We start from the raw sequence: 15,536 nt of genomic DNA, 5'->3' as shown, positions 1-15,536 counted from the left end.
CTAAGAAGGGGAGTAATAGACTGACTTTGGTGGACATCTGGCCTCCAGCCAGGACTAAACCACCACAACCTTGTAGGCGTTTTCTCCATTGAAAGCAGCACGTATCTCTGTTCTTTGATACCACTGTGAATCCTTTGGAGATCTGAAGGCTGCTGCGTTTCCTTGTCGGGCTCTGCATTGGGTTAAGAATAGCGACACATCGCTTTCAGCTCGCCTGAGGACGAATGCTTTGAAAAATGGAAGGTGCTGGGGTTGAGTTGTTTATCAGCAGCCCAGCGGTGACAGCGGCCAGTGCCCGTTCCTGGCTGCTGCTACAGGCTTGGGATTGCGCCGTCATCCAGGCAGAGAGCATGTTGGCTGGGGACAGGGCCCCTCCTGCACCTTCCACTTGTACCAGCCATTCTTCTGCAGAGCTTCCCGTCCCGTTTCCTCCCTCCTGAAGGGAGCTGGCTGTGGGGCCGTGCTGGCTGCACGCACTAACGGTGCTGGGAAGGCAGTTGGGATTCGGGGCGGCTTTCCTTCCTCCCTTCTCCTCCCAAATACATCGCTTGCACTCTGGAAAAATTGAATCATCTGTGATCTTACCACTTGCCCTTTGCCACAGAGTCAGGCTTCTCCTCGCTGCTTTCCCCCGCAGCCAAACGCCTTTGTTGCTCTCCGAGCGGAGGAGGAAGAGGCCGCCTTGCAGAGCAGGAGCACCGCCGCACTCGCTAGAAGCCCGACTAGCAGCGGGGAGGTGCCGAGAGCACTTAACACCCGTTGCTGTCATCTTTCCGCCAGCCTGAAGAGGTACTTGGCAAATCTCATCAGCCGCCCGAAGAACAGGCCTGCGAGCTGCTCGCCCTGCCGCAGGGAGGGGAGACGCGCCTCGGGAAGCTTCTGCCTGACGGGTTTTTAACAGCTCTCCCCAAGATGCCGAGCGCTGCAGGAGCTCAGTGCCGTTTGCCATTGGGAACTCCGCCGCGGCCCCCTTACCGCACCTACTCTCCTCCCTTGTCACCCGGCGCCAACGCTGGCCATTCTGACTTCTCCTTCGCCCGAGGTGGGCTTCCACTCTTCCTTCCTGCCTCCCGCATGTGGGAGTAGCAAACGGCATCTCTGCAGAGAGGCACAGGCGGCTTTCCTACAGTGAAGGGCCGCTCTCAGTGTGCTAAGGAAGCTGGGTTTTAACGACACTTATTTCCCTGACCCTTTGGAAGCTGGTTGAATTTTCCCAGTGAGCAGCTTCGCCCGCTGCTCCAGCCTAGGACAGCTAAGTTTGTTTCACATCCTCGTCCCCAGGCACCATTAAGGGTTTTGGTCCGTTCCTCCAGTGCTGGGGGTTGTGGGGTAGGCTGGGATCCAGCAGCGGGTTTGTGCACCTGCTTAAAATTACGCCTCGCTCTGTCCCCTTGTTCAACGTTCAGCAGCTGTCTGCATCGCATCACGGGGAGCAGCGGGTTTGGGAATGGAAATGTTGGTGTCAGGTGTTGTATCCCCTTACCCGTGCAGAAATAAAACCCACCTCCTGCTGCTTTATTTGGGGGGGGGGGGGGGGGGGGGAGAGGCAGGACCAGAGGAAGATGCACCATGCTGGGTTTGCACAGGGAGTTTTCCCTTTTCTGTCACGATTCGTAAATAGAATTAGAGCGGTTTCGGGTTGAGCACAACAAACCCGTGTGTTAGGGACTGAGGCATTGAAATTCCCTGTTCTGGGAATAGGCGCTTCCTACTTCAGAACCCAGCGTCGGGGCCGCTGCCTGCACCTGCTTTTCCTGTACGGAAGTGCAGCGCCTGTGTTTTCTCTCCCTCCCGAGCGTCCTCCCGGGGTGAATAAAAGCCGTGTGTGTGCTTGGAGCTCCCAGGATGCAGCTGCGAAGGAGCAGCGGAGGCGTGGGGTTCTGTGTTCCCCTCACTGCTCCTTCCCAGCTGCAGCCCCGGGGGATAAGTGCCAGAGGGACGTGTCACTGCGAGTGGCTCCGCAGCCTCCCGGACTGAGAGGAGGGCAGAACCCAAAAGCGAGGGTCTGAAAACCTGTCTGAAGCACTCTGTTCCGTCAGCTCTCACCGGGAAGGGGTGGGCATCTTCCCCCCGACCCCGAAAATGTGTTGGGGAGCATAAAAAGGGGAGGTTTTGCGGGAATATGGGATAGGGATCGGGTGGGGATTCAGCATGAGGACTGGGGGGAGCAGAGGGAGCACCGCAGGGACAGGGATCGAAGGATGGGGCACAGCAAGGGGAGGGGATGCAGGATGGGGACAGGCTGTGGACAAGGAATGGGGACAGGGGATGAAAGATGGGGGGTCAGTATGGGCTAGGGATGCGGGATGGGGACAGGGGATGCAGGATGAGGAGTCAGTTTGGGCCAGGGGTGAGAGATGCAGGATGGGGTCTCGGTATGGACCAGGGATGAGGGATGCAAGATGGGGAGCGGGCACGGACCAGGGATGCGGGATGCAGGATGGGGCCAGGGGAGGGAGCGGGACTGCGGCCGTGCCGGCGGCTCCCCCGCCCCGGTGCCGGCGCGCAGGTGCGGCGGGCGCGGCGGAGGCCCCGCCCAGGCCCTCCCGCCGGTGCCGCCCGGTGCCGCCCCGCGGCCGCACTCGCCGCCGGCGCCTCCCCGTGCGCACCGCTCCGCTCCGCGCCGCTCCGCTCCCCTCCCCTCCCGCCGCGCCGCCCGCTCTCCCCGGCGCTGCGGCAGCATGCGGGGCTGCGGCGGGCACCGCGCCTTGCTGGCCCTGCTGGCCCTGCTCCTGCCCGCCGCCGCCGCTGGCCCCGGCTCCGGCCCCGCCACCGGCCCCGGCCCCGGCGCGGCGGGGGAGAGCCCCGGCAATTTCATGGAGGACGAGCAATGGCTCTCCTCCATCTCCCAGTACGGCGGCAGGATCAAGCACTGGAACCGCTTCCGAGACGTGAGTCCGTGCCGGTGGCGGGAGCTGGGGGGGGGGCACACGGACTGACTCACGGACACACGCGGGACGCGCCGCCGGGCAACCGGGAGACCCCGCCCCGCCCTCCCCACCCCGCCGCTGCGGCTGCCGCAGCACGTCCCTCCCCCGGCTCCGGTCCCCGGTCCCCGGCTCCGTCGCGGACGGCCGGGGATGCTCGGCGCTGCCCGCATCCTGCTGCCACCCGTCGCGGCCGTGGGCGGCTGCCGGCCCCGGTACCCGGGGGATGGATGCTTCGGCAGCAGCAACGCCGGGGCCGCCGCGCCCAACGCCGAAGCCGGCGGGGGCGATGCCAAGGCCACCGCGGGCAGGGCTTGACTCCAGAGCCACCCCCAGGGACCGGGGCGGGGGGGCGTCCCCTGCACCCGCTCCCCACGCAGCGCCCCAGGGCCCAGGCGGAGGCACAGGCGGGCCCTGCCCGCTCCTTGCAGGCAGCGGGGGCGTGGGGAGGGGGTTGACTGCGCCCCGTCTCCGAACCCTCCGGTGACAGCTCAGCGCGGGTCGGAGCGTGGATGCCTTCCCGGAGCCCCGCGGGGTGCGGCAGCCCGGCCCGGCCCCGGCTCGGCGCGGTGGCGGTCCCGGGGGAGGCTGGAGGGGGGTGGGAGGGGGTGTGGGACAGGGGGCAGGGAGGGTGAGGGTGAGGATGCAGATGAGGATGCGGAGGCTGCGGATGACCCGCGGGACCCGGTGCGGGGCCCTGTAAGCCCTGGGTTTGCACGGGGCACTCGGGGGGGGGGGGGGGGGGGGTTCCCAGGGCACGTTTTACATCCTTGCTCCCCACATTACCCCCAGCTCGTGTCTCCCTCCAGGGCATCCCCATTTCGATGGGGGAAAGGGGATGTCTGAGGGGCACCTGTGCCCGCTGAGTTGCCCCCCACCCCCAGCCACCCCCTCCAGTCTTTGTTCAGCTGCGCACTCGGGTTCACCTTGGCAGCAAGGCTGCGCTGTGGGGAGATGTGCCCCGCCGTGGGCAGGGCAGGGGGCACAGCGACCCCCCAGTGAACCAGTTAGGGAGACAGAGCGCAGGTGAGGGCCCGAGGGATGGGGTAGACACCTCCCTGGAGACCCCTGCCAGCAACGTTCCCTGGCACCGGGCACCAGGGACCCGGGCTGGCTGCAGATGCTCGAGGGGAAGACATGTGTGGATGTGGTCCCACCATAGTGGGCATCCCTGGGGGGGTGGGGGGCGGGGTTGGGACCAAGAGGCCCCCAGCCTGGGCCCTACCAGCACCCTGCCAGCAGCAAGCGGGGGCCCTGCCTGGCACTGCCACTACCCCTGGGACTGCCAGGCCGGGGGGGGGGGCTGCGGCCCTGACGGCAGTTAGCGCGGATTAATAAGCAAATCCCATGGATTTGTGGGGTTTTCGACTGAGCGGCACTGGCAGGGGGTAGCGCGACCCGCCGTGCAGCGGGGAGGAGGCTGAGGGCCCTGCCGAAAGCTGCGCCGCAGGGAGCTGCCGGGAGCCGCAGTGTTACTAATCACGGCACGGGAAAAGGGGCTATCGATTGCGGTGCGAATGCCTGCCGCTCCGCAGTGAGAGGGAGACACATCCCCTCCAGAGCTGCCTCCCTGTGCCTCCACTTCCAGCCCCTAAGCCAAAGCCCTGCTCTTCCCGGCCCTCCCCACGATGCTGGGGATGCTCTGGCCTTACTGCCCTGAGACCCAGTCCAGAGCATCCTATGGGGCAAATGATGCCACCTGCCAGGGGTGTCTGAGCCCTTGCTGCTTCCCCGACATGCCTGGGATGCTTTCAGGGTCCTGGGGAAGCAGCTCTACCTCCCCAGATGGCGACATCCATGTTATCCTGCTCTCTATTGAAAAACCATTGAGAATCCTCACCCCATGGGGATACTGGGGGCTTCCTTCACCCAGTGCATCTTCCCTCCCTGTTCCCTGCCAGCTGAGGGGAAACCAGGAAAGGCTTTTCCCACCATAAATGCTCTGTGGGGTCACAGTGCTAGAGCCAGCGATGGGGAACATCTCTGTGGTGGGCGCTGGTTGGCATCTGGGGCTGGTGACAGTGCAGGGATGGAGGGGCTGGGAGCGGGGGATCTTTGGGCTGCCCCGGGGCTGATGGCGGGTGCTCCCACTCTCTCTTTTTTTTCCCCGATGTCGGCTGTGCTGTCTCGCTGTTGCCACGCTGCCAGGAGGTGGAGGTGAGCATCGAGGGGCTGCTCATGTGCCTGGGCCCCAGGGACAGCCTACTTTTGGGGGGGAGGCTGCTCTGCACCCCTGCTTGCTCCCCTTCCAGCATGGGGTGTTCTGGGGTGGGATGTGTTTGTGTGTGTGTGTGTGTGTGTGTGTGATGCCCCCGTGTCCTTGCTGGTGGCCCTGAGTGGGATGGTGGGATGCCTGACCGGGATCACCTCACCCATCACCTGCATCATCCAGGGTCTCCCCCACCCCTCACTTTGCAGGACGATTACATCAAGAGCTGGGAGGACAACCAGCCCGGGGATGAAGGTACTGCTGGGACGGAGCTGGGACAGGCGTGGGATGGGGCAGAGGGGGCTCAGTGACAGCCAGCACAGAGAGGGGGAACACGTTCAGCCCGCAAACCCCCCCTGGCTCTTCCCTTCCGGCTGGGAGCCATCCAGCTGCCGCCTGAATGGCGCTTTGTGCCGGGCTGGCTGGCGGCCAGCACCCCCAGGGGGGGTCCCCACCTGCCCCGGCTCCTCTCTGCCCCCCAGCCCTGGACACCACCAAGGACCCCTGCCAGAAGGTGAAGTGCAGCCGGCACAAGGTGTGCGTGGCACAGGGCTACCAGCGCGCCATGTGCATCAGCCGCAAGAAGCTGGAGCACAGGTAGGAATGGGATGGGAGGAGGTGGGGGGGCAGGAAGGGGGAGCACCGAGCCGGAGGCTCAGCACCATCCCCTTGCACCTCTTGCCCTGTGCAGGATCAAGCCGCTGGGCACCAAAGGACACGGGGGCTGCAAGCCTTGCCACGCCGCCCCACTCGCCGCCGTCTGCGGCTCCGATGGCCACACCTACAGCTCAGCGGTAAGGACGGTGGCACCCCGCCATGGGGTTGGGGGGCACAGTGCTGCATCCCCCCACCCCGGTTCGCCAATGACGTGCCGCTGCCACCCCGCAGTGCAAACTGGAGCAGCAGGCATGCCTGGCCAGCAAGCAGCTGACGGTGCGGTGCGAGGGGCAGTGCCCCTGCCTGACCCCCCACAGCCCCACCAGCGAAAACAAGCAAGGTGAGTGGGATGGGGGAGGGAGCACTGGAGGGGTTGTGTGCCCCCAAACCCTGCCCAGCCTCACACCAACCCATCATTGGACCCCTTTTTCCTCCAGAGCTGTGCACCGGGCAAGACCTGGCCGACCTGGGTGACCGCCTGCGCGACTGGTTCCAGCTCCTGAGGGAGAATGCCAAGCAGAACGGCTCTGGAGGCCTCCCTGCCAGCCCTGCCACCGGTATGTGAGAATGTCCACCCTCCACCATGCAAGGAGAGAGCATGGGGTGCCATCCTGGGAAGGGGCAGGCAGGCAGCCACAGCCCGCATCCTGTTCCTGCAGCACTGGAGAGGAGCGTGGCAGCCAGCTGCAAGGAGGCAGTGGGGTGGATGTTCTCCCGGCTGGACACGAGCGGGGATCTCTTCCTGGAGCCGGCTGAGCTGGCCGCCATCAACCTGGACAAGTACGAGGTGTGCATCCGCGCCTTCTTCAACTCCTGCGACACCTCCAAGGACGGCCGCGTCTCCGCCCCAGAGTGGTGCTTCTGCTTCTGGAGGGAAAGTGCGTCACGCTGGAGTGGGGAAAAGGGGGGGCAGGGGTTGGGGGGGCCAGGAGGATGCATGCCAAGGGGCCGGGGGATGCACACGGTGTGGTCAGGGGTGGGCGTGCCGTGGTTGGGGGGTGGTTGCCCATAGGGTGCACAGCATGGGGCTGGGGGAGTTATGTAGCATTGGGGGGGAGGGAGAACATTATATGGGGGGGTACAGGCTGGGGGGTGCATGCTGTGGGGCTATGGGGAAGCATGCTGTGGGTTGCAGACACATGTGGCAGGGGCTGGGGGGTAGGGTCTGCCCACCCTGGGGGGGTGCATGCCCACCCTGGGGGGGTGCATACCCACCCTGAGCAGCTTGTGGGGGCTGCAGAGCCGCCCTGTCTCCGGGAGCTGGAGAAGATTCAGATCCAGGAAGCAGCCAAAAAAAAGCCGGGTGAGTTTGGGGGGGGTGGTGTCCTGGTGGCTCCTGTCCCCCCAGCAGAGCCCTGAACCGGGCTGAGAAGGGATGAGGATGAGGAGCTGTGTATGGTGGGGGGGGGCTCCTGCACTGTTTGGGGGCGGTCATGGCTTCCCCGCAGGCACCTTCATCCCCAGCTGTGATGAGGATGGGTACTACCGGCGGGTGCAGTGCGAGCCAGGTGGCGGGGAGTGCTGGTGCGTGGACCAACACGGTGCTGAGCTGACGGGCACCCGTGGCCACGGCAGCCCCGACTGCGGTGAGTGCTGAGCTGGGAGACACTGGGGTGGGTGGAATCCTCCTCCTTAACAAACCCCACTTGGGGAGGGGGCCCGCGGTCACAGGAGCCGGCTCTGAGCCTCTGGCCCTCTATCCCCCAGAAGAGGCGACGGGGTTTTCAGGCGACTTTGGGAGCAGCGTGGGTTGGGAGGATGAGGAGGAGAAGGAGCCGGAGGAGACGGGTGAGGAAGGCGAGGAAGAGGAGGGCGAAGCGGGTGAAGGTGACGACGGTGGCTACATCTGGTAGAGGAGAACCTGGTGGGCGGCGTGGTGGGGCAGCAGCCTCCGCGCCGGGGGTCCCGTTAACCCCCCCGCCACTCACCCACTGCTGCTGTGGTGTGGGGTGGGTGCACCCCTCCCTACCCCCTGCACACACGCTCCCCGGCCCCGTGCGGGAGGGGGCGTCTGGGTGCTCACCTTGGGAGGGGGTGCGCGGGGTTGAGGGGTGGGGGTGGGAGGGGTGGGGGGTGGGGGGGGCCGCGCTTGTGTGAATTTGAGCTTTTTCTTTTTTTGGGTAGAGCCTTGTAGGCCTAGTGTGCTGCCGCGTGAGCTTCAGCCGGCGCCAGTAAAGTGGGGAGAAAATACAAGGAAAAAAAAACCCCAACCCCCCCTAGAGAAGCTGCCCCCCCGTCCCCGTCCCTCCCCGCCCCGTGCTGTGCTTACGCAGCTGCCCTGGCCCCCGGCGTTGTGTAGCGGCTGTGAAATAAATACCCCCGGTCTGTGTCAAACGCTTGCCTGCGTGTTCCATCTGCACCCTGCACGGGGTGCTGCGCTGCCCCCCCTCAGGTTAGAGGGGGCTGGGGAGGGTGTGTGCCCAGCAAGTTTTGTCCTTGAGCGCTGTAGGGCTGGACTTGGCCTCCCTCTGCTGGGTTCCTGCCCAAATACACCTCTCCAAGACCCGGAACCCACACTAACCCTCTCTTCCCCCTACACCCGCCCCACCCCCCCAGGACCCTGAGCCATAGCAGGACCCACAGCTGTCATCCATCTCTCCATCCCACCCCGCCCACTTATCCCACCCAAAACCCAGACCCTGTCCCAGTGCTAAGTCAACCCAGAACATCCCTCAAGAGACCAGCCCTCCCCCCCAACCCGCCCAGTCTATTTCCCCCAGCCACGTGGCAGCACAGGACACCAGGACCACAACTCACAGCATTTATGGCTCTGGGGAGAAAAGGAAACAAAACCGCCCCCCACTCCCCCAACTGGGGGGCAACCGCAGCTGCCACAGGCACCTCCCAGTGCCCCCCAGCCCAGGGACCACCACGGGGTCCCGGCCATTTGGTCCCTGGCACAGCCCCCCGAAGTGAGGGTTCAGAGCTTGCTGGGGGGTCGCGGCTGCCGCTGGAGCCGCCAGGCCGCCCGCACCCTGCCACCTGCCCGGTTAAGGCGGGTGAAGGCAGTGGGGTCGCCGGTGCGGCGGTAGTGCATGATATGGGGCTGCAGGACAGTGATGGGGATGCAGAAGTTGAGGTGGGGGTAGGTGGCCCCCACGCTGGTGTCCCGGGTGTTGCTGGCCACAATCCCTGGGGGGAGGGAGAGGGGTGATGAGCGAGTGGCCCAGGGACACCCTGGGGATTCCCCCACACGCCCACAACCCCCAGCTTACCCAGGAGGCATCCGCTGCGGGATGAGATGAGGGGGCCGCCGCTGGAGCCGCCATGGACGGCACAGGTGGTCTGCAGCATGACAGGGCGCCCGGCCACCCCCACCACGGCTGAGAGGACCCCTGTGGTCACTGAGGGGCCACATGCGCACCCCAGCGCTCCAAAGCCCACCACACTCACCTCTTCACCTGGGGTGGGTGAGAAGCAGGAGGTGGGTACAAGGAGGTGACCCCCATCCCACGTGTCATCGTCCTCCCCAGCGCCCCACTGCCGCTTACCTGGGAGGAAGGTGGTGGCAGGGCGTGGGGACACGAAGCCCGGCACACTCTCCTCCAGCTCCACCACTGCCACGTCGAAGGGGGACGACTCCTCAGTGGCGAACACCACGCGTCCCCTGAGGATGGTGGCAGCCCTAAGGACAGGGCGCAGGAGATGTCACCACAGCGTGGGCAGGGGGGGAATACACAAGTGAGAGGGGTTGGGGGGGGGACACACGTGGTCACACTCACCGGCTGGGGTTGGGCACCAGCGTCACACGGAGCGGGGCTCCCGCCTCCACCACGTGCCGACAGGTGAGGAGTAGGCGGGGGCCCAGCAGCACCCCTGAGCCCCATGCGGCCCCACACTCCACCAGTGCCGCCCAGCCCAGGGGGTCCTGCCTGTCCCTTGTCTGCACCATGGCCACCGGCACTGGCGGCGGCATTACTGCCCCAGCTTCCTCCAGGACACCAGTACTGCTGCACAGGATGGCGTCGAGGGAGCAGAGCAGGGTGAGCCCGACCCACTCAGCGCCCTTCCAGCAGAATGAGGCGGCAATGACAGCCACCAAGTGCGGTCCGGAGGGTGAGGGCAAGAAGGCACCACCACCCTCGGTGCCAGGCAGGCAGCGTGCGTCAGTGAGGATGAGGGCGTTCTCTTCACCGGCCAGGTTGCTGACCACCCCCCTGCTCAGGGTGTTGAGGAAGAGGTCAGGGCAGAGGGCGCCGAAGGGGGACCCGCAGGCCAGCAGCCCCTCGCCCTTGCGCAGGCAGCGGGCACTCACCCGGGGCGTCCAGCCGCCGCTCACAGAGTCTAGGCCAGGCACCCGCAGCCAGGCGAACCAGTGCAGGGACTGCTGGTCATCGTCATCCCCATCCACCGCCACGTCCCCGCCGAAGCGCCACTGGTCCGCCTGCCCGAAGGTGCACAGCAGCGCCCGCTGGAAGGGGCCGCAGGGCACCAAGGCCAGGAGCTGGGCTTCGTGCTGCAGCAAGCCGCCAGCCGTGCTGCACGACGTCGCTGGGGCATCGAGTCCGAGGACCGCGCTGTAGGTTCGCGCTGGAGGCCGCAGGACGAGGAGGCGCGGGCAGGGCCAGAGGGCGTCGGGCCAGAGGGCGCGGGGCTGTGCCCAGGCATCGCGGCCGTCCCGCAGGAAGGGAGCGAAGACGGCGCCTTGGCACAGCACCAGCCCGGGGCTGCGGCTCAGCACCACCCCGCTGCAGCTCCAGGGGCCGGCCGCGGCGTCGGGAGCGTCGGCGGGCCGGGACACGCTGACCACGCAGCAGGCCGGCTCCTCCGCCATGGCGGCGGCGGGGCAGGCTGTACCCAACATCCCGCTCCCCGCGCACCCTCCGCGGCCTCTCCGCGCACCCCTCCGCCCCCTCCGCTCATTGGCTGAGGCGGCGGGGCGGGCCGAGGGACGTGGCGGTGACGCCACATGACGCCACGCCCCCCGCAGCGGTTCGTGCGGGGTCGGTGCGGCGGCGCATCCCCCGGGCGGAAGGGATGTCAGGAGCCGCGGGGAGAAGTGGGGTGAGGCTGCGGGCACGGCATCACCGCCCAGCCAGCGCCGTGGGGCTCAGCACGACGAGGGGTTTGACATCACGACACCCGACAGCTAAAGCTAAACCCCCCCACCCCTGGCCGCCAAGCCAGGGTGGGATGGTGGGCACGGGCCCCTCAGCATGTCAGTCAGTGTGGGACACAGCACAGCCACCTTCCGGCTCCGTGAAGCCCAAATGCTACGTTTATTCAGGACTTGGCTAATACCGTGATACCCTGGGGTCAGTAATCTGCGAAATATCTAAAGAGCGTTAAATATTTAAAAAAAAAAAAAAAAAAAAAAAAACCCCAACAAAAACCCCAACCCAAACCCTCCCCCCCAAAACCCCGGCCCCCCTACCCCTCACCCGAGCCTGGCCTAAACAAGAGGAAACTTCAACTAAAAAGTTAGGAGGGACGCTGTTTCCATTAACACTTTCTTTAAAAAATATAATTGCTTTTGCTTCGTGAAGTCAATTGAGCGCAGTGGTGAGCCGCGCTCGCTCCCGCTCTCTCCTCGCTGGCTGGCTCTGTGCAGCCTTTCGCTCCCCCAGCGCGCACAGGCCCGCGCCGCAACCCAACCGGAAAAGAGGCGGCTCACCCCCGCCCCGTGCAGAGCGGCGCCCACCTCCCCGGCTGGCGGGGAAAGAGTTGCATCACCACTGTGCCGCAGGGCAGCCGAAAAACCAGGAGTCTCTTGTTCGACGCCCAGGACGCGGTTGGGAAAGAAGGAGGGGGGGGAACAAAAAACCAAAAACAAAGGAGGGAAAAAGAACCCCAAAAAAAACAACCAACCCCCAAACCTAACCGAAAAACACCAGAACAAACCAGCTTTCCGCCCTGGGATAGAAAAGTCCGTAGGATGCTGCGAAGAGGGATCGAGTCCAGAGGGGAAAAACAACTCTCTGTCTGTCCGTCCCCGAGCTGTCAGTCAATGTACTGCGATAGCCAGCGGAAGCCTTCGCCATAGCCTTGCCTCTTGAGCACACTGCACATGAACACCTCCATGGGCCGAGCGTTCAGGTCTTTCAGCGGCACGTTTCCCTAAGGAAAGCCAACGGGAATTCAGGAAAACCACCCCAAAAACCCAAACCCCAAACCGCTCCTCTGGGCCCATGGAGTCTCCTTTCCCAGCCACATGCCGGCTCCTGCACACGGGATGTCGGAACGCACCAAGAAACCATTTTCAGAGGCACGCGGCCTGATGTGCCTGCTACAGCGCGCGGTGCGACCCAAGGCGCCGTTCGTCACCACAGCAAGAGCAGTCTCACGGTGCTTTGTCACCGATACCCGGCACTTCTGATTGATTCCAACTGCACTGCGGTGTTTGAACAGGTAAAATGGCACCAGTGAGTCACCCTGCATTGCCATCCTGTTAGCGACACGGGCAGAGCCAGCCCGAGGCCCAGCAACTCCCCAGCCACCACGTTCCACAGTGTTCCCACTGGGGATTCGGGTGCCTCCTTACCTTCCCCGTGGTCTGTCCGTAGAGTCCAAAGATCTCCCGCAGTTTCTCCTCGCTGATGGCCTCCGGTCTGTCGATTTTATTACCCAAAATAAGGATTGGCACGTTGGATATCGTTTCGTCTGTCATTAGCGCCTGTGTGCGAAGGTGGAGGAAGAGTTAAGCTGAGGCAAACAAAATCCCCAAAAAATAACCCCCAAAACTTCTGTTGTTTGAAGAAAACCCGCTTTTTTGTGTTTTTTTTAATACTGTGACCAACAAGGGTGATTTGGGGGGAAGACAGGACATGAAACCCTGCTTTAAAACTCCCTTCCGAGTCCGACCTGCTTACGTTAAGCTCAACTTTGGATTCCATGAGACGCAAGTGATCGGCACAGTCCACCAGGAAGACGATCCCATTGATGGCTGGCAGGTAGTTCTTCCACACCCGGCGAGCTGGAACACAGAAAGGGCAGAACACTGGCTGAGGGGGGCAAGGGAGGAGGCAGTTCAGGGGCGCAGTGGTGCTCTCTCTGCTTTCGGCACCGAGTCGCAGCAACCGAGGCCGCCTTTCCAAAGCAGGGCATCCTTCTTCCGGTATTTTTGTATTTTAAATTGAAAACCAAACAAGAAAAAGGCAGAAAGGGCTTTTCTCTGAGCGTCTAGAAAGAGTAAAAATAAAAACTGGGCAATTATTCCAAAGAAAAAGCCTACGACATTCAAGCCCTAAAATATTTCAGGCAGCAGAGCGGGAACTGGCAGCAGTTTCCCCCCGGGTCCAACCTGCCAGAAGGAAGCAGGAGTATTAAACCACAGCAAACAGCTGGTACCCTGAAGCTGGGAGGTTATTCCCACACAGCGCTCCACGCACCGTTTCAGGGCAACAAGTAAATGAGGCACCGCTGACCGCTTGTGCTTCCCGGTGTCGCTTGCGGGGAGGTTTGTCATCAGGCAGTTGGGGACCACGGTGGCAATTGGGAGGTCAGGCCCCCCTGTGCCCGAGCGATTTCACCTTTACCTTGCTCGTGTCCACCCAGATCGAAGGTCGTGAAGGTCATTCCAGCGATCGTCAGCTCCTCAGATGCTGGAAAGTAAAAACACCAGGTTGTTTCGCTGGAAAATACCTCGTGAAGCGGGGGAAAACACCACGCCTTTAGATGCTCCTCATCTAAGGTACCCCCCAGAAGCTGGGAATTCCCCAGATTTCCTGGAGAAGCTGGTCACTGAAGCAGAGCTGGTTTTCCGATCTCTCCTGCATGCTGGCAATGCCCCACGGTGCTTCTGTCCCGCTGCGCCTTTCCTCAGCACCCCAACAGTTTGTATCAGAGGGGAAAGCACAAACCCACTCCTACCCCTCAGCTCTGAGAGCCACAACATGGAGCTGTCACCAAAGGTGTATTTTGACACCATGAAGCCAAAAAATTGAAGGGAGTGGTGTAAAAAAACCAAACCCCAACCACCCCACACAGCAGCCAGGGCTCCAGCAGACTTACTGGGGTGTAGTGTCGGGACGTGCTGACCCAGCCTGTCGTCTTTAAGCATGTGTAGCAGAGTGGTTTTACCTGCGTTATCCAAGCCCAGGAACACAAGTTTTCCAGATTTCTTGTACAAACCTGGAAGGAGAAGCAAATAAACTTTTAAAAAAAACAACCCCAATAAATAAAATCCAGCAGGCTTCACCGCAGCAAGGTGAGCAGAAAGGCTGGGCCGTTTGGTGGTGTTGATGTCCGAAGCCCTTTCCTGGAGCTGTGCTGCCACCTGTGTGCTCACACAACTTCCAGCACGGACACAGGGCGGGAAGAGAACCCCCACCCACCCCCAGCAAACGCAATCCAGACCAGCTCGAGCTGCTGGTTTTCTTGCTGAGGTAACGTCTGTGACGGCCACATTTCTGTAACAGATTCTCTCCTCAGCTGTGCCGCAGCACAAGAGCACGGGGAGCAAAGGGTTCTTCAGGTTGGTGGCAGGTTATGGACACGGCTCTCGGCCCCAAAACAGAATAGCCCCGTGCCAGGCAGCAGGGAGCTGATGAAGAAGCACAAAGCATGAAAAACGTGTCATCTTCTTCAGATTAACTGATTATATTTCCCCCTGCTTCCAGGTACGTGTCTCCCATGGGCAAGTTCCCAAGGATTTTGTCCTCATCGCAGCCCTGTGCATCCCCCTGCCAGGACTCTTCCTCAGCTGCATGTTGGGAAAGGGCTGCTCAGGCCACAGCAAGGCAGACAGCCCAGCCACCCAGGTCACCCTGCGTTGGGCAACCCTTTGGACAGCACCTCCACATAGAGCCTTCGAGCCGAATCAAGCCAGGGGCGTTAAGCCACCTCCCAGCAGCACCCCTGGGAAGACCACGGTGGGTAGCCTGGGGTGGGAGAGATTGGGGTGAGTACCAGGAAGAGGAGGAGGAGTGAGGGGGTTCCTTCACTGCCAGAACATTCCAAGAGTTCCTAGCGTTAACAAACCAAACCAAAGCCTGTATCAGCGTGCAGCCCTCTCGCCAGGCACAACACGAGCCAAGACAACTGTGCCCGCCGAGTGAGGCGTCCTGTAGCGTCCCTCTCTGAGGGGATGCTGGGAAGGTGATGCTGAGAAGCAGCCAGTGCCTTGCTACCCCCGCAGCCCCGGCGGCTCGGAGCCTTACCTAGGAACTGCAGCATGCTGCTGAACCCATTGTAGATCCATTCGAAGATGAAAGACATGGCTGAAGACTGAGGAACCGCCTGCAGGGACAGAACCGGAACGCGAGTGACGGGCTAGACGCTGGCTGGGGCCCGGGATGCTGCCGGGCCCGCTGCATCGAGCGCGGCGGCGCAGCAAGGGGCGCTTCGCCGGGACGCGACCGCTCCGCCCCAGGGTCGGCTCCCCGCCGCTGCCGCCTCAGCGGCCCGGCCCGGCGGGGGGAGAGGCGGCCCCGGCCTCAAGGGCGGGCGGCGCCGCCTCAGCCCCGCCCCGCCCCCACCCTGCCTGCGTGTCACCCGCCGCCGCCGCCCCGCGTCGCCCGGCCCCGTCGCCCCCGGCCGGGCCCCGGCCCCCCGCCGCCGCCGCCACTCACCCCCGGCTGCCCCCGGGCCGCCGCGCCACCCACTCCCCTCCACGGCAGCCGCCAGCTCCCCGCCGGAAATACGTCTCACCGAGCGCCACTCCCACTTCCGGCCCGGTGGCTGCGCCGCGCTGGCTTCCCACGTCCACCGTGCGTCCTGACGCCGCCGCGACGCGGAAGCCACGGCCCCTTGCTCAGGTGGCACCGCCCCCCCCCCCCCCCCCAGCTCCACCAGGACCCGGGATC

The 15,536-nt window shown here is 63.8% G+C and overlaps 3 protein-coding genes across 3 annotated transcripts; 1 reads left to right on the top strand and 2 right to left on the bottom strand.

Moving 5' to 3' along the window:
• The first annotated feature begins 5,636 nt into the window (after positions 1-5,636).
• SPOCK2 (SPARC (osteonectin), cwcv and kazal like domains proteoglycan 2) lies at positions 5,637-7,813 on the top strand. The gene is made up of 8 exons (XM_084265283.1): positions 5,637-5,733; positions 5,828-5,930; positions 6,025-6,133; positions 6,231-6,350; positions 6,453-6,671; positions 7,034-7,096; positions 7,242-7,379; positions 7,501-7,813. The coding sequence occupies exons 1-8, from the start codon at positions 5,702-5,704 to the stop codon at positions 7,644-7,646; spliced, it is 930 nt and encodes a 309-aa protein (XP_084121409.1). The 5' UTR covers positions 5,637-5,701; the 3' UTR covers positions 7,647-7,813.
• Positions 7,814-8,540: 727 nt separating this feature from the next.
• Positions 8,541-10,612, bottom strand: TYSND1 (trypsin like peroxisomal matrix peptidase 1). The gene is made up of 4 exons (XM_084264518.1): positions 9,516-10,612; positions 9,285-9,418; positions 9,009-9,194; positions 8,541-8,925 (listed from the first exon to the last, which is right to left on the bottom strand). The coding sequence occupies exons 1-4, from the start codon at positions 10,595-10,597 to the stop codon at positions 8,714-8,716; spliced, it is 1,614 nt and encodes a 537-aa protein (XP_084120644.1). The 5' UTR covers positions 10,598-10,612; the 3' UTR covers positions 8,541-8,713.
• A 560-nt stretch (positions 10,613-11,172) lies between these two features.
• SAR1A (secretion associated Ras related GTPase 1A) lies at positions 11,173-15,359 on the bottom strand. The gene is made up of 7 exons (XM_084264456.1): positions 15,303-15,359; positions 14,892-14,970; positions 13,744-13,863; positions 13,269-13,334; positions 12,603-12,706; positions 12,275-12,406; positions 11,173-11,850 (listed from the first exon to the last, which is right to left on the bottom strand). Exons 2-7 carry the CDS (start codon positions 14,947-14,949, stop codon positions 11,734-11,736), a joined length of 597 nt encoding a protein of 198 aa, XP_084120582.1. The 5' UTR covers positions 14,950-14,970; positions 15,303-15,359; the 3' UTR covers positions 11,173-11,733.
• Positions 15,360-15,536: the final 177 nt, after the last annotated feature.

The sequence above is a fragment of the Gallinula chloropus genome, assembly GCF_964237585.1.
Source record: "Gallinula chloropus genome assembly, chromosome: 5".
In the NCBI taxonomy this organism is placed as follows: domain Eukaryota; kingdom Metazoa; phylum Chordata; class Aves; order Gruiformes; family Rallidae; genus Gallinula; species Gallinula chloropus.
The sequence above is the reverse complement of the archived record's forward strand: the minus strand, read 5'-3'. Positions and strand labels throughout refer to the sequence as shown.